The sequence below is a fragment of the Larimichthys crocea genome, chromosome XVIII (assembly GCF_000972845.2).
Source record: "Larimichthys crocea isolate SSNF chromosome XVIII, L_crocea_2.0, whole genome shotgun sequence".
NCBI classification, from domain to species: domain Eukaryota; kingdom Metazoa; phylum Chordata; class Actinopteri; family Sciaenidae; genus Larimichthys; species Larimichthys crocea.
In genome coordinates, this window is record NC_040028.1 from 18976662 (window position 1) to 18998282 (window position 21621).

Here is a 21621-nt window from a genome sequence, read left to right on the forward strand (position 1 = left end):
ACACAATCGCGGATCAGGCTTCCTAGATTTGTAAAGAGTTTGTGCTGTAAGTGTATTTGTGTGTGTGGGAGGGGGGTGGGGGGTGGCAGTGGTCCCGTTTTTACCGGGGCGAATCAGATCTTTCCAGCAATGCCACAAAAAAAAAACACTCTTCATCTGTCTTGAAGTCTTCCTCTCCGTTTTCACTTCTTCAATCCTTCCTATTGCCAGTCTCACATGCAAGTCTTTTTTTAGGGCGAGCTACTCTACCCACTCACAAGCTGTTCGTTCTGCCACATACATGCAGTTCAAGGCTGCGATCACATCTGTCACATTGTCTCTGAAGGAACGTACAGTTACAGTGTTTATCTAAATGAGGAGTGAGTGTTTTGACCAACTTTTCTCTCTCTCTCTCTCTCTCTCTCCTCACATTCTCTGAAATCATGATTGTTTCTATTATGTGATGTTGTTGTAGGCGTTCGATGCACACTGCTATTCCCACAAGAAATAACATACATTTATTGCCCCTTTCCCTTCTTGTTTCCGGCTGTCTGAATACACACTGATTCTGCTGTCTGGGTGGATGTTTCTCCCAGCAACCAATGAAAGGCTCCTGATTGCTTTTGAATTTCCTGCAGTTTAGCTGCTGGCCCCTCTTCGCCTGTTTCCACCTCATTTATATATAAATACAGTACATTCTATGGTTGGCATTTGCAAAAAAAATAAAAAGAAATAACCTACGCCTGTGCCGTCTTCCAGCCTGTGCTCTCACAAACTTTTATTTTTTACTGTAAATATGGAGATATATACAGATCGTCATCCGTTACTTAACTTTTCAGAATAATCCTGTCCTGCTCAGTGGCACAATTTGCATATCGTTTCCAGTCTTGAGCCTGTAACAATCAATCGGACTGGAAATGACTTATCTCAGACAATTCTCTACTTTATTAGCGAGGCGTTGCTGGCTCGTATCCAAAAGCAGAATTTGATTTTTGATGTGGAAACAAAATGATGCACTTCTTCTTCTTCCCCCCTTTCCTGTTGCTGTTGTGCAATTTACATTGATTACAATTGAAGACTTGCTCTGTTTCCACAGCAACTGATGCGGTCCTCTGTGTTCCACATGTTCATCTTGAGCATGGTCGCTGTGGACGTCATCGTTGCCGCTAGCAACTATTATAAAGGCGAGAACCATCGCAGGCACTATGATGAGTTCTACCTGGCAGAGGTGAGATGGTTTTTTTGTTTGTTTTTATTTATTTATTTATTTTAATATCCTGTTTTTTTCTCACAGTTCCACCCAAAACGCTCCATTTCAACATTAACACAATCACAGGGCTTTTAATTAAAGCCTTGTCTTACATAGTTGCACAAAAACAGCAGGCTTGTTAGATGATCCATATTTAGGCTTTTCTATTCAATAGAGAAGTATAAACACACCACTGCACTTGTCATGTGTGTCATGCAGGTTGGTTTTGATGTCGTTAGTATGCAGGTGGTAAGGCGCTAACAAAGACGGCGAGGAGTGTGTGTGTGCCCACCTCCCCCGTCCCCTTCATACCTCTCACTCTCTCTATCACACACACACACACAGCTGAATGGATGAGATAAGAAAAGCACAATATCACCCTCTCTCACTCCCTCCATCCATATCACGCAACCATCGATCTGCAGATTTGCTCCAATCTGTGCGAAAAGCTGTGAAGGAAAAATAGGAAATGGAAGGAGGAGGCGCTGGGTTCAGAGTTAAATGGAGCGATGCGTGTTTTAGTGGTGAGGCGCCAGTTTCTGTTCTCTTCCCTTCTTAACGTGATTCTGCTGAAGAGGTGGTAGAAACATTCACATCCTGTACCTAAAAGATCCACCACTGCCGGGTTTAGTGGCATCTAGCGGCGAGGTTGCAGATTGCAACCAACAGAATACCCCTCGCCTCAGGTTCCCCTTTCAAGCGCGTGGTGGTGACACCTGTGAAAAAACACGACAAGCTCCAGGCTGCTGTAGAAATGTGGCTCAACACGTCAGACTCCATAGGAGTAGATATATAATGCTCATTCTAAGGTAATAAACATAAAAATTCAGGTGATCATACACTAATAAAAACTTTCTGCCACATTCTGCCAAATAGATGCCCCTAATTCATACAGAATAAAGGTTTAAAGGACTCATACAGTACATAAAGTTGGTGGACCAACAAGAGACAGACTTAAAACCCGAATGGTCAAAATTGATGCAGCAGAACGAAATATGCTGATATTAATTCTCCACTGTGGGTCAAGTCTTTTGAACTCTGGCTTTCTGTTGAAAGGGTCGTAAGCTCCAAACTCCAAACTAAGATTAGAGGCTGTGTGGTAGTTACTCAAGTAACTTTTGATGATAATACTACTGCATTACTGAAATATTACAAGTGAAAGTACTTGTTATGCAGAGAAGCAGAGTGTTATATTATTATTATTTTTTTTTTAAAGATTATTTTTTTGGCCTTTAATGATAGGACAGCTGAAGATAGACAGGAAGCAGAGAGAGGAGGAGTGACACGCAGTAAATTAGCCGTCCGATGCGGGATTCGAACCGGGGCCAGCTGCAGCGAGGACTATAGCCTCCACACACGGGGCGGCCGCTTAACCTACTACACTACCGACCGCCCCAGAGTGTTATATCATTGAACACATTATTGGATTACAGTGGTCCCTCGTTTATCGCTGGGGATACGTTCTAAAAATAACGCGCAATAAAGTTTTACAATTATTATACATGTTTTAAGGCCATAAAACCCCTAACCACACACTTTTATACACCTTTTTACACGCATTTTGTACAGTACCTTAGTTAATCTGGAAGCAGAACACATGTGACGGTTCTCCCTTAGCCAATTTAGGACGCAGAACACAATGCGAGTTCATACTGTACAGTACACTGTAAAAAAAGCATGAAAAATTACACTAAAAAAAATCTGCGAAACAGCGATTATTAATGCTTCAGTAACATGTAAATTGCATTTTCGAGTTGTAACTATTTAAGGCGTTGAAATAAGGGGGCATCATTTTATCTTCATTTTCATAATCTGCAAACTACAGATACATGTTAGTAAAGTAAAACGTTGAATGTTTCCCTCTGTAGTCTTGTAAAATAGAAGAGTAGAGGCGAGCTGCTGTGGGATCATTAAAGTCTGTCTTATCTGTTTTCTTCTCTCTTCCGTCCCAGGTTGCCTTCACTGTGTTATTCGACCTGGAGGCTCTGTTGAAAATCTGGTGTCTGGGCTTCACCGGCTACATCAGCTCCTCCCTGCACAAGTTTGAATCTCTGCTGGTGGTGGGCACCACGCTGCACATCTACCCCGACCTCTACCACTCTCAGTTCACATACTTTCAGGTATGTATCCACACATGCACGCCGAAAACAGTGTGAACTTGTACAAACAGACATAAATCTCTTTATATCCTAAATATGAAGCGGGCTCGTCCGCCACTTCAAATAAATTTGCAGTGAGGAACAGAAGCTGTGAATTTCTTTCCCGTGCGTTAATCAGTACATATCCGTCACGTCACTCTTCTGTTAAAAACCTCTCCTCTGTTCGTTTAAACTGTCACCGCAAGTGTCTAACAGAGATTCGGTTAAATTGATCCCTGAGTTAAACTGCAGCATTTTTCAGTCATGACAGAGTCGTACTCTGCTGGTTTTAATATGATGGTATTTAGCATAAGTCTGAGCCTGAGTGTGCAGACCTCAGTGTGAGACAGAGAGCTGGGAAAGTCCTGATCATTCTGCAGGTGGAGGCAATAACGTGTGACGCCTTTGGCCTAACTGGACATGTATCTAGCAGTGGGTGTTTTTGGAGTTCTCACTGAGTTCTCATTTTATCCAGTTCTCAGGGCAGAGATATAAATCAGCTCCCTTTAAGTATTGCACTCTGTTCCAAGTGTAACCCTGTGACATTGCTGTAGGTCACGTAACATAGCCGAAGAAAAGCTCTGATGGGGACGGGCTTCATGATAGTTCTTTAATGAGCCTTGACTGTACAAGCTGCCCTGATCCTGTCTGTCTGTCTCAACAGCTGCCATCCACACGTGTGTGTGTGTGTGTGTGTGTGTGTGTGTGTGTATACTGCAGCTGTATTCCATTGGAAATCATTGTTGTCTTGCGTCGTCTTTGATGGAATTTAAAACATATATTTACTTTCCAAAAACATATAATAGCGTTTTGACTTCAACACAAGATGAAACTGAATTCGTAATGCTACGTAATGCATTCCAGTAAAAAGACCTGTATCTGGGGCGGTCGGTAGCATAGTGGGTTAAGCGGCCGCCCCGTGTGTGGAGGCTTTAGTCCTCGCTGCAGCTGGCCCCGGTTCGAATCCCGCATCGGACGGCCATTTACTACGTGTCACTACCCCTCTCTCTGCCCCATGCTTCTTGTCTATCTTCAGCTGTACTTTCAATAAAGGCATAAAAGGCCAAAAAAATAATCTTTAAAAAAAGAAGACCTGTATCTTCTTCCCATATTTCCCGCATGGTATTTCTGCGTGGCAGTCTTGAAAGGTTTATGTATTTCTAACGTGCTCGACAGAGGCTCCTTTACCCAAAGATGTTAAAACTGGTTGCTGTCTGGTCTGTGTGTCATTTCTAGCTTTAACAAGTGTTATTAGGAGCTGTTAGACCTTTTTAAAACATTCACACAACCACAACACGATCAGAAAACAATGATGTTGTATCATGTTCATTTTTTAGTATATTAGGTAATTGTATTGCATTCTTATGAAGTATAAACAAAAGAAGACTTTGTCTTAACTTTATCAAGTGTAAACCTCCCGTGACGTCACCAAGCGGTTTAAAGCCTTGTTTTTTTGGAGCCAGAAATGACCATATTTGGTCATGAGTTTCACCTGAGTTTCACGCCCTAAAGCGTAGCCGACTTTATCGTCTGTTTCACCCGGAATAATTTACAAAATCAGCCTCATACAACCATCCATACAACACGCTGCATGGAAGAAGACCTGAAACTGGCGATTGAGACCATAAACTCATCATCAGGAAACTTACAGAGCATCATACATAAAGCATCAGTCATTTCCCCATAAGACTCCATATAATTACCCTGGTGGCCACTAGAAAGAATGCAGGTTCATGACACTTCCATGTCCTGAAGCTCTGTCCACTAGTTATATAATGTACTTTATATTATCCAACTAAGAAAACGTGTTGTCTTTACAAACAGGGAACAAGTTCAGAGCATATTTATAATAGAATTTAACTAGATTTCATGTCAGTCGTCTGCTAATCAACCTTACTCACCCGTCACTCACGGGAAAGCGTTTCTCATTCACTCTGCCTGCTGATATATTTCCAGTTTAAACAGGTGACATTTAATCACAAGTGATTAACCTTAAGGCTCCATGCTGGAAGTGTGTGCTGGCTGTAGGACTAAGAGGACCCGGCCACACAATCAGTGATTGTTTCCGATTTGTTTTTCATTTTTTCCAACCGACCAAAGCGGATGTTTCACCGCTAAAGGCCCGCCTTACTAATTGTCTTTCAGTCTAGACCAAATGTCACATGCTTTGGAGCCCTACTTACAGCTGTGACACACACACACACACACACACACACACACACACACACATACAATACACTTGGCAGAATGATTTTTTAATCAGCCAATGGAACGCACCTTGACACTTCCTGTGTGTGTGTGTGTGACCAGAATTGCAATGACTTCTGTAGCAGCTCGATTTAACACTTCAGTCCATGCGTTCATTCAGAAAAAGGCAGAGCATCGTGTTATTTTTATTTATTTTTTGGACAGTTCTGGTTGGGATGCACTGATCCGATTCAGTGTGGGTTTAAAATGCCGGGTGGGATATCTGTGACAATGTGACACGTTATGCAATTCAATGTTCTGAATATAAGCATCGCTTTGTCTCTAGAGCCAGAAGCACACGCACAGGCGACACGGCCGGAAAAAGCCGCTCTCAGGATTGTTCATTGCTCGTCTCATGTCTGCACTTTTTATTTTCGTTTTCTGTATTTCTTTTGAAAAAGTCCGATTTCTTTCTTCCAAAGAGATGACAAGTAAAAAAATAACAGCAGCATAATTAGAAAAATATAAACAAAAAAGGTTCAATATCAGATCAATACTCTGTATCGACTGATACTCATAGTTCTATACTTGGTGTCAGGTCAGGAGAAATGAAGAAGAAGAAGATTTACTTCCCTCTCTTTAGCCCGGTATGGTATCGATGGCCTTGGTGTTAGGTGATCTTTAGATGCAGATTTGGTTGCATTGCACACAACTTAATAAATCGCATTTATATTGCACAGATTTGCTAAGATTCTAAATTATAAAGCGTCGTTGTTTTACCTCCTATTCTATAAATAGCATCCCTTTCTGCCATTTCCCGAGCTCGTTGTTTTTCCGACCTCTCATCCTCTGGGAACTTTCCCTCCCGTGGTCTGCTCTCAGCCTCGGAGCTCGCATCTGTTCTAAAAATGGATAGTGGTCATCACGGCCCTGTCCGAAGTCGAAGGTAGTGTCTTCCCATCCCATCTGTCATCATGCTGTGAGTGTTATTGCTGTATTTGTTTACTGTAGGGTTCCCTTTTAGACCAGCGTCTCCTGTTTGTCTTCCTCATTTTGCTGGATATCCGGGGGAACGGGAGAAAAAAAAAATCTTTGGCCAGAGGCATCGTAGTTCGGCGCTCGATCAATAGCCACTCTCTGGATCCCCGATCAAAGCCGGACCAAGATGCATTACCTTTTGGGGCTGTTGTCACCACAAGCAATTTAGAGACTAAGTCTGTTGACAGAGTATCACTGCATCTTCACCGCTAGGTCAAGATCAGTGCCCTCTTTTAGAAAAAAATCTATATTTAATCAATGTGCACTGATATTTATTATCTTTACTCTCAGTTCCTTTGGTGTGGATTTTTAAAGCCACTGTTCCCAACAGATGTGTGTTTGTCCTTCTTCTCCAGGTCCTGCGTGTGGTGCGTTTGATCAAGATCTCCCCAGCTCTGGAGGACTTTGTGTATAAGATATTCGGTCCAGGTAAAAAACTAGGCAGCCTGGTGGTGTTCACAGCCAGCCTCCTCATCGTCATGTCAGCCATCAGCCTGCAGATGTTCTGCTTCGTGGAGGAGCTGGACCGCTTCACAACATTCCCACGGGTAAAGAACCACACGAGTCCAAGTATATTTGTATTAGTACATTATTCAAAAAGAGGCTTTATGGGTGTGGATTTCTTATTTGTGAACGGGTTAATCCAGCGTTTTCAAGCAATCTCGCTTCTTGTTTTCATCAGGTCAACAAGAAATGTAATTCAAATCAGAACATACAGGTAGCAGATGAAATACACTACATGAAAATGTAGAAATTCATATGAGCAGTTCCAGAAGGACACCAAAAGCAAAAGGGGAGGCCTGCAGATGCTGACGATGGTGCTCCGTGATAGGTCGACAGATGTGCTACCTCCTTTGATTTCTAAGTGCTCATGAGTTTCTTTCTCTCTCATTAGCCGCAGCTTTCCATCCTCACATTTTCCTTTTTCTCTCCCCTCCAACGTTTCACCAATCCCATGCACAGCGGGACGCGAAGGGTCGCTCGTAAACAGATGCCACTTGTATGCCGCGTTGCCCTTCTTCCCTCTCTCATTTTCTCCCCTGCCTCACGCGTCCGCAAATATGCACACAGACGCGCGCACACATCATAGTTAATGATGTTTGGCTGCCGCTCCCCTACGGGCAGACCTGTTGCTGGGTTTATCTTTATCTGCGGTGACTGGGTACGTGGAAAAGGAGGGAGGGGCGGGGGGGTCTGGGAGGGACGGGTGCCGCTGTCTGGAGGTGAGACGCTAAGAAGGAGGCGCAGGTGTGCCATTTGACTCCAGGGGCTGTGGCTGCTTCCAGTACACCTTCATCTGACCTCTATCAAATGGATGGGAAGGCAGCAGAACAGAGTAAAAAAGAAAGATGGGTGTCTCCTCTCCTCTGCTCTCTCTCTGGCTTGTATTTCCTGTGCGATATTTGCTCTCCCGTGAAAAAGCATGTTTCAAATGTCATCTGTCTGTTTCTCTGCTGGGTAATTTCCTCTGTCGTTCCTTCTCTTTGCTCTCTCTCTTTCTTATTCTGTGCTTTCCTCCCTGTAGGCATTCATGTCCATGTTCCAGATCCTAACCCAGGAGGGCTGGGTGGATGTCATGGACCAGACTCTGGTGGCTGTAGGTCATATGTGGGCTCCGGTTGTAGCCATTTACTTCATCCTCTACCATCTGTTCGCCACCCTGGTGAGGAACCTACTGTGCTGTTTCTAACGTAGAGGTCGAATAAGTCAAAGTCGGAGTGTCGTTGGTTAAGTTAAGCTTTAGTTCATCCGTTTCCGGGCTGCATTATTCTATACTGACTCATATTGTGTCGTGTCAGAAGGTAAAAGAGAAAGGACACATGAATTGTTTTTCCTAATGCATTCTAATATGGCCCCTGCCCCTTCAGCGTTATCTCAAGTGGTTCATCTAATCACGGTTAATCAGACTTGAAGGCGTAAGAACTGCTGACATTTCAGCGTTTGGCTTTCTTTTATGGGGAGCTGTCAGACAGCACAGACATTCTCTCTGGATGACTCACACTTCAGCCCAGACAGACAGGATGTCTTCCCGAACAGAACGAGCAGCAAATGCAATTACTAAGCAGACTTTGTACGAGACGAAGTCTTTTTTTTTTTATTTTTTTTATCAGCACATCGTAACGTGTCCACACGTGGCCTGTGTCCTGATGCGTTTCCTCTGGTTGCGTTTTAGATTCTGCTCAGTCTTTTTGTGGCCGTTATCTTGGACAATCTGGAGTTGGATGAAGACTTGAAGAAGCTCAAACAGGTAAGAAGCTGATGTAAATGCTGCGCAGAAAACTAAACCAGTTTCATTACATAATTTATGATCATATACGGTTTGAAGATTCGAAACAAAGTGAAGCAGCCACCACATACTGGGTTTGATTTGGGATTTCTCTGAGTTAGGTCAATTAAATATGAATACATCCACTCACCAAACCACTTTGAACGCAGTCACACGGTCACATAAGCGAGCACCTCCTCTTCACTTCCAATTTATGTGAGCAAAGGGTTCAATATAACCTCAGCTTCTTCGCAGCTCTGCTTCACGTGGAGTTCAACATTGGTGTGTGTGGTTGCCCCCTATTTCGCCATAAACGGTAAGTACCAACCAATCAGCAGAGGTTTAGATGAAGGTGTGACTCACATGCTTTGCTGTTATGGCCTATTAAACCAGCTACTGATGATCCTCCACTTGCAAGGCACGGTTTTCATCTGAGAAACTAACTTTGCAGGATAGTTTGAGTGAGAGCGTTTTATTTCTCAAATCAGAACAATCAAGACAATTTCTGACAGCCAGCATGCGGAGCATTCGCTTTCTGTCGAGTCACCTCTGACATAAGATTCTGTTTCTCTCGAGCTAATCCAACCGTGGCCGTGCCAGATTAAAGCAGCCGTGGCTAAAACTGTAAATATGAACTGAAGAGGTCCGTTTGGACAGTTTTAAAACGTGGTGAGCAGTAATAGAGTTTCTTTTTGATCTATATCATTGAATCAGTATGAATCAGGGTAGCACGTGGGAAGAAATGAAAGAGTGGTCTGTAAATATTCCCGTACAAAACCTTTCTTTCAAGAGACATCTTAATCAGAATAACACGATAACAGCAAAAAGGCTGAAATGTGAAAGTACACGTTGTCTCTCCCCACGATCTAAAGCGCTAACCGTTCCGTCTGCTGCTTGCCATCTCTGCTTGTTGTCTGCAGCTGCATTTTATTTAAGAGCTGAGCTCTTTCTGTGGCCACCCTGGGAAGAGTGACAGGCAGGGCTCTGAGTTATTTCTTCATTTTCACCTTTTTCAGGGGCTCTTCTCTAAAGGTTTGAGTAAGTGACCAATTAACTTTAAAAGAGCAAAAAAACCCTGTTGTGTAAAAAAAAAAAAAAAAAAAAAAAAAAAAAAAAGCCGGCACACACACACACACACACACACACACACCCTTGCTCGATGGGTGAACTTTAATAAAATTGTCTGTCATCAGATGCAAATGAATCCCGGTCTGCAGATGAATTTCCGAATGGTCACAGACAGAGAAATGTCCTAATTTAAAGCCAATTAAATCAGCTTCTGTTTGCAGCCGTACAATTCCCTTTACGTGAATTAATCTATCAGTCTATAAGCTCACTGGTTTGCACACACACACACACACACACGTGCTTGTATAAACGATATGCACGGCGTGCACTCGTATCCGGCCGGCATGTCTCAGCTTGCCTGGGCAGGTTATTTCCCACCCACAGCTGAGTGATTAGGCGCAGCGACTGTAAAATTGCCTATTTTACAGGTGCTTCAATCACGGATATGGAGACTGACTATAAATAGACTGTAGATGGTGATCACCACCCTCCCACAGGAGAAGCCTTCTGCAAACATTTGGCAAAAGCCCAATGACATGACCAACCTTTCTATAAAAGAAATACACACACGTGGACTGTGATCACAGTGTACGTGATGAATCATTTCACCCGCTGTTTGATGAATGAGTTCATTCAGTCCGTGCCGTAATGTTTGTTATTTGTCTTTAGCGTGACCATGGCCGTGGACCTCATGTTGTTACTTTTCTCAGCCGTTGTTCTGGGTTATGGAATGGATATCAATCAATATTTAGAGTGAGAGCTTGACACACAAAAGCCACGTGTGTGTTCTCTTCCCCGAGACGTTTTTAATCCTTTCTTCTTCACAGTTGGCCGAACACACAGCAGAGCTGCGTTGAAATTAATTGGAAATAATGGAACAACAAATTGAAGCCGAAGAAACTGTTCAACGAGTGTGCGCGTTCGAAAATCACAGACTTTTGTCTCGGTATTATTTGAAGTCAAACAAGAGACGTTGCCAGTGTTTTTTTTAGTTCAGTGCTGCACACAAGTTGACAATACACAGGGTAATGCATACAGCTGCATCGGTGGCATAGCTGGCTGATGTGTCAAAGTGAGCTGACTTTTTATGTATTTACCTCGTGCATTGACCTCTTGGTGATCTCCATGTACCGTAGTCCACAGCTCTCCAGGTTGCAATGCCTCTTTCAAGACATTCCCTGCGTATATTATATAACATTGTTGTCCAGTCAGCCCGAAAGTTTGACCGACTCGTCTTGGGAATTCATTTTACTTTCAAGCATAATAGGTCAGCAGCATCCCGGTTTAAACAGTCCTGTGAGTACGTTACTGCAGCGTCGGTAGATGAACATAGAAGGGGGGGGATACCTGTGAGTCATTGCGTATAAAGTCAACTTTTATTTATATTGTCCAAAAATCACAAATTTGCCTCAAGGGGCTTTAGTCTGTGCAGCATGCGACACACTCTATCCTCAGACCCCTGGGGCAAACAGCCTGTGTGGCTGCTGGTACATAAAACATCACCTCATGACTCCGAGCTGAGAGTAGAACTCATTTTGTTAACAACTCCGTAAAGCTACAACAGCTGAGACATACAACTTCTGTAGGTCCTATAGGACCATTCTATACCAGGTCCTATAGGACCTACAGGATCTTTTAACTACCTGAAGTTTGCAGCGTTAAAGTGGAAATATTTCTCCACCCACCCAAGTATATATATGATATAGTGATAGTGATATATATATATATACACTACTACACACTTACACACATAGGGATTTTTGACTTTCGGGTGAAATTTATGGAAACTGTAAAAAGTTCATGCAACAGTGATATTATATAATGAAAATAGAGCATGCATTAATAATTTCTTCATTTATTGAAACAAAAGCTAACAACAGTGGTGAGTATACCACAACAAAACATTTTAATGACGCAGGAACTTGTCATGTGTCCTCGACCATCCATTACAGCTCGACTAGACGTCTCACGCTGTTCACAAGTCGACTTATTCCGACCTGCTGATGACACTCTGTGACACTCGAAGCTCAGTGGTAACTTTGACCAGGTACTGTTGGTGGATTGTCAGGTGTCGCCTCGGTCTCATGATTTCAAAATGTGAACAGCGTGATGAAGACGACTGTTTAAATACAAACTGTCACTGAAGCAGAACATTTAGTGGAACGTTCATGGATCAGACACTTGTTGTTGATTTTTAATCACCTTGTTAGAGAACAGCATGTTATGCAATAAGTACTGAAACATTGAACAGTTGGACATTCAAATGTTTGGAGAAGGTCAAATTAAAGGTCCAGTCTGTAGAAGTTAATTGCATCTCATGATGTAATCGCTGCATTGCAATCTCCGATAATCTTTAAGTAACAAAAAAACAGAAATATTCTTATTTTCAGGTGATTATAGATGCATGAAATCATAGTTATGAATATTATATTACATGTCCTTGGACCTTTAAGTTCATTGTATAAACATCATTGCCTGAATCTGTGCTCAGTGGATTATTAATGAAGCAGATCAGCATGGACGGAGTTACCAGGCAACACCTTTTGGCTGTCATCATGTCATCATCAGGGCTGCTTTACGTTTCCACCTGTCACGCGACTGTCGCCGTCACCAGGTGTGTGTGTGTGTGTGTTTGCCAAGCAGCAGGACTGCTGTGTCCGTCCATGTTGTTGATATGATAATGACATCATCAGTAAGGCACGTAGCTAAAAAACATCTGTCATCGTTTGTGTGCTGATTGCAGCCCAGCCTTTCAGGGGGAATGACTTGCATCTGTCAGCCTGGACAGGTCATTTGTCTTCATTTTGTTTGTTTTTCATCCGAGAGTCAAAGCTGGAAACGCCAGGTGAAGCCGAGAGGCTTGTTGGGTAGTTGCACTGTGATCAAGCAGATCAGCGTTACCTAATATCTGGGTGCTTTAATGTTGTGTGACATGAGCTGTTAGCAGGTCCTGAATCTGTGCAGTACAATCATATGTATGTATGCATGATGAACCAGGAGTCTCTTAATGGCACACACAGACTCTCTCTCTCACACACACACACACACACACACACACACTTATGTATGCGTGCACCAGTGCATGCTCCACTCATCAGTGTTGATTAGGATAATGCATTTATTGCGTGAAATTAGGTTTGCAAGAAATGTTTAATGAAATGAAGCCTGAGGCAGGAGAAAGGTAGACAGCAGAGAGAAGCAGAAGTGAAGGGAGGAAGCAGACGTCTCCATCCACCCACCCACACACACACACACACACACACACACATCACTCTCCCAGGTGAGTTTCTGTTCATAGCTGATGTGAAACTTGGGAGATCCCTGACCTGCTCATGAAATCTCATTTTAAAACATTTATACTGTGCAGCAGAAACCGGCTGTGCACTTTAGTGTTGCTGCTATTAATTCCATTGTACAGTCAAGTTTAAGCATGAATGTTGCAATGGTTACAGTCAGTTATCACCCACTCCGACAGATGGAGGTAGCCTGTGCAAATGTGGGTTTGAAACTGGGAAAGATGACATACATTATTCATATTATCATACAAATAGTAAAGGTTGGACTTTGGCCAGAAAACATAGACATAAAGTCTGTTTAGAGATGGAAAGTTAGGAATTTAATGGACATAATTGAAGTTATGACGTCATGATGAATCAGTCAGTTTCCAGTCGCACAAAATAATCTTTTGGTTTTGGTTATAGTTCATTATGTTGTTCAATCAGGAGCACTGCATATCTACAGAACGTGTTTTTGAGCTTTGTTGTTGGATGATGAACAGGTGAGGAATGGCAGTGAGTCACACAGCAGCTTTGAATAAACTATTAACGGAACTGAAGCGGTTGTCGTTTTCACGCACATCTTGTTGTTTTTTTGTTTTTTTTTACTCTTTTTCCTTTTTTAGATGAACTCACCATGTAACCTGAGCAGACGGCGTGCAGACAGTTCTAGGCATACAATCTGAAATGTCACCTAGAAACAGAGGCAGACAAATAAAACGGGCCAATGGGCTGCATGTGATCTTGAAAAACGAGTTTGTCTATTGGGCGTTGTTGCCGCCCGTTTATTCCACCTTCGTCTGTGGCGTCACAGGTCGTTGGGCTTTGTGATGGGAGAGACTGATGTCCCATCTCCAGCCAACAAATCATTCCTGTCCACAGAGCAATGTCTGCAGGACCAAGGGGAGGCGCAGGGAAAGGGGAAACTGTTTTATCCTGTGCCGGTAGATATCAACCAAATAGAAGAAGGTGTTTACCCCTAAGGGCAGAGATGATGATGGTGATGATGATGATGATGGTGATGATAGTGATGATAATGTGTGTATGGGTAAGAATTGTCAGTGGTGATGAATCGGTGTGTGTTTTTTTTTAACACACAATTTATTTTGTATTTCTGTGTGTGTGTGTGTGTGTGTGTGAGAAAGTGGAAATGTTTGGCAATCAAACAGGTCCTCAGGCCAGGTAGATGAGTCATGAGGAACACATTTGGGAGAGAGCGAGAGGAGCTAAAAGCATAGCCACATTGTCTGTTTCCATAATGCATGCAGACAAGACGACATCTGAATCCTTTACACACTGAGCTCTGAGACCTTTCACTCTGTCTTTTTGACTTCTTCCTCTTTCTTTCAAAGTCTGGCAGATTCTTTGGAGCAGAGAGGAGAAGGTGAAGCTGTGTCAGTGGATTTCTTTACGGGCTTACGGTCGTGTTTTACAAACACAGACATTTTCTTGACCTGTAGGCAGCTACCACACACACAGTGCTGTACAGATACCTGGAGTCACGTACTACTACATATAAGCAATAGGTCTATTTTTGGAGTGGAGAGCTTGACTAATGAATAGAGCAGGTCAGTATATTAGCCGATATTAGGTTATTGCAGATATCAGCATTGGTCAAACGATGAGTGACAGCTAATTGGAGCACAGGAATGCCAGATATGTTTTACAAACAGTGAAATATGACCTTGTTTGTCCACCAGAAAGCACTGACGAGTTTGTACTATATCTGAAATATATACCCCTAAGGGGTCTGCAGAGTTACTGCAGGAGGTCCGCCAATTTTTGTCATAATAATTGACAATTTTCACCAAAATAATTTGTGAGAATTAAAAAAATATAACAAAAATGATATTGCAAGAACTGCAAACATTAATATGCAATAATAAGCTACTTTAAACTATTTCTAATAGACACATACAGGCTAATAACACAGTATATAAATAGGTTAATCTATCTTTATTACGAGGGGGTCTCTGTTCTGTTTGTCTTGTCCAAGGGGTCCTTGGAAAACACCTGCTGAATATCTTCTTTTCGTTGACCTTCACTGGTTTACTTTCTCACCTTGCTGTGGTGATGTAGACTCGTACTCCAGGGTGCGTTCAGTACACCATGACATCATCACTGCGGGTGGTGAAACTGGTCCGGAGCCAGATGTTAAGAGTTTATTAAATAAATGTTGGACACAATAATCTTACTTTGAAGGGCCACTTACTAAATTATACAAGAGTACAATATTCTTTTATTTAATCATTGTGCAGCACAAGGTTGTGCAACTAAATGCAATCTGAAGTCCCTTTATTCAACTCAAAACAACATGAATTATATAAATGGATAGATCAATAATGAGCCATAAAAACAGACTCTTATTTACGGTGGAGTGCAGAGGATGAATTGAGAAGTTGTTACACAATTTGATTAACTCACTTTTTATGATTTTATAAGAGAAAATAAAAGCACTAGGCTGCACAAAAGATGAATGATACAAAGACTGATGATTTTTACTGATAACATTGAAATCTTTTGTTTCTTTTACCATAATTTATCTTAATTTATCATCAGGACAGTCACTGATTTACTAAGATTAGGATTACCTATTGTAATATGTCAAATTTAACATGTTTGTAACATGGTAAATATTGTAAAATAACTAACCTATGAAATGTTTTCACTGTTCGTTGTTTTTTCTTTCATTAGAACATCCAAAAGCAGCACAAAGTTCTGATTTTCTACTATTTAAATGGACCAGAACATATCACATGAGCTTCTTTCTGATGATAAAAATCAATAAAATTCAATGAATTCTTATCAAAAACACATTAACACAGTAAGATCTGTTATGTCACCTGTAGTATCTATCGTAATATTTGGCCCTGCTCCTTGTAATTTCTCGAGGTGTTGTGATCAGATCCATTGTACTCTCTTCATGCGTGTACCCAGAGTAGCCTCTGGCCTTTGTTATCTTCGAGCCAGAGCCACAATGGCCTTCGGAAAGGATTTCCTCTGCACACACTCAGGGCTAATTGTTGTGGTAAATATTAGATTCCCAGATTATGTGACCACGTGAGGTCCGGTTAAAAGCTGCAGAAATGATAAAACGGGCTGCTGTGCTGCAGAGCACGTACCGTCTAACCATACTGCCATCTAGTGCAAAGTCTACACATGCAGCAAATCTGAATTATGATTTGTTGTTATTCAAGGATTTATGGCTGTACCAGACAAATGGACATGTGTGTGTTCATAATTATGTGTCTCTTTGTGCAGTAGAGGTCCACATTGGCATCGGTTGTGATATGATGGATGACTATTCTCTCAGATCGCCAATGTATTATCAGACTAACAGACACGGGCGTGAGGGAGGGCTCACCACCAGATGAACATCCTTAAAAAAAACACCGTGGGGAGCTCCACAGACCACAGACAGAGGGTGTGATGTGACACAGAGGTAATCAGATTGCTGCCCCCAGTGTGTCAGCCTTGTCAAAGTTGGCGTGGAGAGAAGCACGGCAGTGACAGCGTGTGTGGTCGTGTGTTGAGTTGCGTCTATCTTCTTGTTCCATATTTGTCAGAGTATGATCTGGCACTGGCTGTTAGAGATCAAACAGGCGGAGAAGGAGGCGGGTGAGTGACAGTGAGGAGATAAACACATAGGAGGAGGCGAGGTGGAGGACGAGGAGAGGGAAGAGAGGATGTTTGCTTTGGGTATAAACGAGGTTTAGGATAGAAGTACTGTTCCACAGCTGTGACAGGACCACACAGTGTCACCGTGGCAACAACAACACGAGGAGGGCTCTTCCCTGTCCAAATAGCACCTGAGTGTTCTCACTGTTGATTTGTGCATGCGCGTACAGATGGAGCGGCGTGTTCGTATTTCACTCAGCATCCAACGTACATTCTGTTAAGGAGAATTTAGTTTGATCAAATGCTTTATGGAGTGATTGTGTTATGGCTTCCCACCAAGGATTCCATTATTTATGAATTAAACTAAAAGCCCGTCCTCCATTTGCGTGATTCAGTGGACGGCAGACTTATTTAGGGATTTAGTGCAGGAGGAAAAAAAAAGGCGACGAAGACGTGGGGAGCAGAGAGGAGAGGAGCGTACCGCCTTAATGAATCCCAACACAATGTGTGGTTATCTTTTTGAATGTCACCTTCAGTTTTCCAAGGGAAGACATGAACACACACACACACACACATACACAGGCACATGACCTGCATCAAAAATGATGCTAAAAAAAAAAAAAAATCATTTTTGATTATTTGCTTGTATAGTTTGCATGTTTGCACTTGGCTGCAATCACTTCGCTCTGATTTTTATGTAAACTCGTTCAGTCTGACATTACTGCAAACACATGTTTGGCTAAAAATGGAGGCACGCTTGAAACGTTTAGCAGAACGTTTAAAAGCATTTGGACAAAATGTGGCTCGCAGATTTTGTGTTTTATTGGATGTTACTGACAGAACAGAACAGTGACGACAAGGCGCGATTAAATGTTGACTAGCTCCACACAGATGTGATATATACAGGCCGAGAGGATGACAGATGTTATAAAAATGGAGATTATATTGGGGTTCAGATGTTTTAACTCATATAGTGTTTGTGTTTCCTGTTTTTTGCATGTCTCGTGCACTTCCCTTATTTTGGACTGTGTTTTACTGATGATGGCAGGGAGAGATAATTATAAATCAATAGTTCAAGGACAGGAGAGACAGGCCTGAGAAGTGTCATTATGGACAAGAAACATAATGTTCATTACTAAGCGGAAAACCAAAAAAGGAAAATGTTATTGGGGAGATGTCCGAGACAGCCTACTTGAGAAAATTGTATAAGAACCAACTGTTAGAGCTCCTCGAGGAGCCTTTTCTCTGGAACCCCTTTTGTCTGTTGCACTGTTAAACGCTCCTTCTTGTACGAAAATAATAAATTCAACTTAAACTTGGATACTTTGAATCCAGTCCTCCTTATTCAAGGGTTCTTCCTTTAAAATTCTCGCAACAACGGATTTAGCCTTTTAGCCTTTATTGATAGTGTGCAGTGAAGACGGGCAGGGAACATGGGAAAAGAGATGTGTTTACAGCCAGGGATCACAACACAAGACCCCAACCCAAAGGCACACACATGAACGCTATATAGTCTGAAATATCGAGGCGATGGTATTAATGGTATCCGCGGTTGTGTGAGGTAGCTGTTAGAGGTTTACAGGCCTTGTGGCTTTTACAGCAGCTCCACAGCATGGCTCATTACCCAGCTAATGAAAGGAGAGAGTGACCCTGCTAACTCGCTCTCGGCTCTTCCACCCTTGGGTATTACAGCTAGACTGGCCCAAGGCCTGGGGAACCCAACCACGACTGCAAGTGTGGCGTGCAGATAGGTTAGTGTGTATGACGGGGACTCCACACGTTTGGAGTTTGCAAATGAACTCTCTGTTTTTCTTCCACTGTGGAACGATGGATCACAAAGGACGTAAAGCCGTGTTGTATTATTACCGAATGTGCAGCCTGCGATCATCCTTACACACACACAGCTGTTGTTGTCTGGTGTTGTCGGTGAATGGCAGGCCTTGATGTCTGAATGGTAAAAATGCAGATGACTGTACGTGCACCCTCCCACGGGCGCTCGGTGAGTGTGTGTGGGCAGGCTGAGTTTTGCAGACAACTGTTCATCAGTTTCCCATTGTTCTACTGGCTATTCCCACAGATATTCATACGAGTGTAGGAATTACACAGATTATTCACAGACCTGTCACAGTTAGTGCTTTATATGAAGGTCTGAATCTGTCGTTTCCTCACAGTTGCGGACGATACGGTTAGTATCCAACCTTTTGCTGCTCTTCCAATTGGAGTCCGCTCTTCCATTTGCTCATTTGCAAGTCCAGCTTGACATCGAATAGTTTTACGGTTGCGGATATCGAACAGATCTGCTCCAGATGTGCTAAACATAGTTGTCATCGTGCTATCAGCATGGAGCTGCTTTGAAGGGAACTTAGCTGGTCCTGCAGCTGTGAAATAAAGCTGTCACAACAGCTTGAGTATCTTGTATGTTATCATACTTATTATATGTAAGTAATTATGCACCATCCTTCCAGCTGTTTTAAGATTCCTCTTCTGGGGACGCTGACTTCTTTATCTTCCCCTCCGTGCTCCCACTGAACTATGACTGTGACTGAATTGGGTCTAATGATAATGGTCAGCATTAGGCTTTCTTCATCTCTTCAGCGTCGGTCAGGAAAAAAAGCTGTGGAAATCCCGAACAGAAAGCTCCCTCCAGCTCAGCCGAGCCTGAAATTGGCTTGAATGGAGGGGGGAAGCAGTGGCAGGTCACCTGAATGGGTCTCAAGGCAAAACACATTAGTCTCGGCTCCATTGTTACACCACAATACACTAAATCTCATCTTTGGCAAGCGAAGCGGTAGTTTTGATTTATAAACCATTCAGTGTGACAGAAAGACTAACACAGTGGCATTTTTTACAACACACACACACACACACACACACAGTGCTCCTTTGGACGAACTCACTTTTTAGGGCAACGGATACGCAATGTAAACCCAACACTTATATCACCTTATAGTTGATAAATGCTCCACTATGTTCACTAGCTTTGTCATTTGTTGCTAGGCAGATATCATACAGTGCACGCTTAGATGCAGGGTCATCACGATGAGCGATATCTTTCACGTACAAATGTCTCACGTCCATTATCAATACAGAAATATTGATTACACTGACAGAAATAAATGCCAAGTGCACTTAAATGCATATAGTATATTGTTCATGTGTGCACTTGTGATTCCTCTTCTGTGATACAGTAAACCAATAATCAGTGGAGAATAGATTTTGCTGGTAATTGCTCTGTTCCTGAGCTCTTGTGTGCTTTATTGATGCTGTGTATTGACCAGACGGAGGGTTAATAGTGATGCATGACAACTTAGGAGTGCATCTATTCACCAGGTTTTTCTTGAGCATCTTGAGCCTCACATGGCAGCAGCGTTTAAGGAAAAATCTGTATGTATGTTACTGCAGCTGACAGACAGCCTGCCTGGACATTATGTCCTATAAGGCCTCATGGCACTTCACCAAAGAGAATAATCTAAATGGTCCATGCTAGAGTGAATTCTGATTTGTTCTGTTCCCCGGGTAAATTGAAATTAAGTTCAGTACATCCGTGGGTTATTTATTTCCACAGTAGGGTCCCCAGACGCAGCATATATAAATAAATAAAGAGATAAATTGAAGTGCATGAATAAGGGTGCATCACTCACACTACACCAGTCTATTCATGAGAAAAGATTTCAATAGCAATTTTTTTTTTTTTTGAATGTCTGTTCCTCTCCCTGCAGCTTTCTTTTTTCCTCTGTTGGAAAAATAGAAAGGAAGGAAGAGTGAAAGGCCGGTGAGGGAACTGACTCTGAAGTCTTCGTCTTATATAAAGAGGTGTGGATAGATGCTCGCTTTGATGGAGAACAACACATTCTTTTGAGGAGCTGGAGAAAAAAGGAAGACGAACGCAGAGAGCAGCAAAGGACAGTGCACGGCACGGAAAGTTTTCTGCTCTAATAGGATCCTGCTGCACACGAGGGTGGAAGGGAGCCTCAGCTAAACTGTACATCTCGCTGAGTTGGCCCAATTGATTAGGACCTTTGGGAACAGTATGGTCCATATTAATTCCGCATTGTGTGTGTGTGTATGTGTGCATGCTTTGTTTGTGAATTTTTAGTTTGTGTGTGTGTGTGTGTGGGTTTGTTTTTTTTCAGCAGCCAAATGTACAGGTAGTATTTGAGATGACTGCAGCACTTTCTACAAGTTTCACCCAGAGAACTGCAGCGCTAGAGAGAAGCTCAACATTTTTATTTTCAGTTTAATACTGCTGAAGCGGATATAGTATAAAGAGATGTTTTGTTTGTTGCTTTTAGCCATATTAATAAGAACTTTATAATAATACCATTATTAATATAGCACCTTTTTAAAACAAGAGTTTTACAAAGTGCTTTACAGAGCAGCAGACCCAACACAGGCCACACAGGATAAGATCCTGTGACTCTGCATGCTGACGGATTCAAAGATGATAAAAGAAATGATAAAAGGATAATCAATAAACATAGATGAAAAGATACAAATAAAAGAAATAAAAGATAAAAAATAGACGACATCACAAAAAGGCATGTTAGTTTTTCGAAGAATTCACTGATTCGCCGAGCCTTACCTCCCCGGACAGGTCGGTCCAGAGTCGAAGGGCCCTGATCGAAAAGGCGCGATCACCTCTGCCACATCTAAGCCAGTTGGCTCATAGGGGGTTAGCATGCAAGCCATATATTTAGGTGCCAGACCCCCGACGGGCTTTAAAAGTGATCAATGAAATCTTAAAATCAACCCTAACACGCACAGGGAGTCGATGGAGGGAAGCTAAAATTGGTGAGATGTGAT

General features: G+C 42.4%; 1 protein-coding gene across 5 annotated transcripts in view; it reads left to right on the top strand.

Annotated features, from left to right (window-relative positions):
* The window catches only part of nalcn (sodium leak channel, non-selective), a 63421-nt gene that overhangs the window by 26551 nt on the left and 15249 nt on the right, over positions 1-21621 (top strand). For all 5 annotated transcript variants that reach the window (XM_019255789.2, XM_019255792.2, XM_027290991.1 and 2 more), the window contains 5 exons: positions 1076-1207; positions 3181-3348; positions 6948-7139; positions 8117-8254; positions 8765-8839. In XM_019255789.2, the coding sequence (XP_019111334.1) occupies positions 1076-1207; positions 3181-3348; positions 6948-7139; positions 8117-8254; positions 8765-8839 (705 nt within the window). The remainder of the gene's footprint in view (positions 1-1075; positions 1208-3180; positions 3349-6947; positions 7140-8116; positions 8255-8764; positions 8840-21621) is intronic.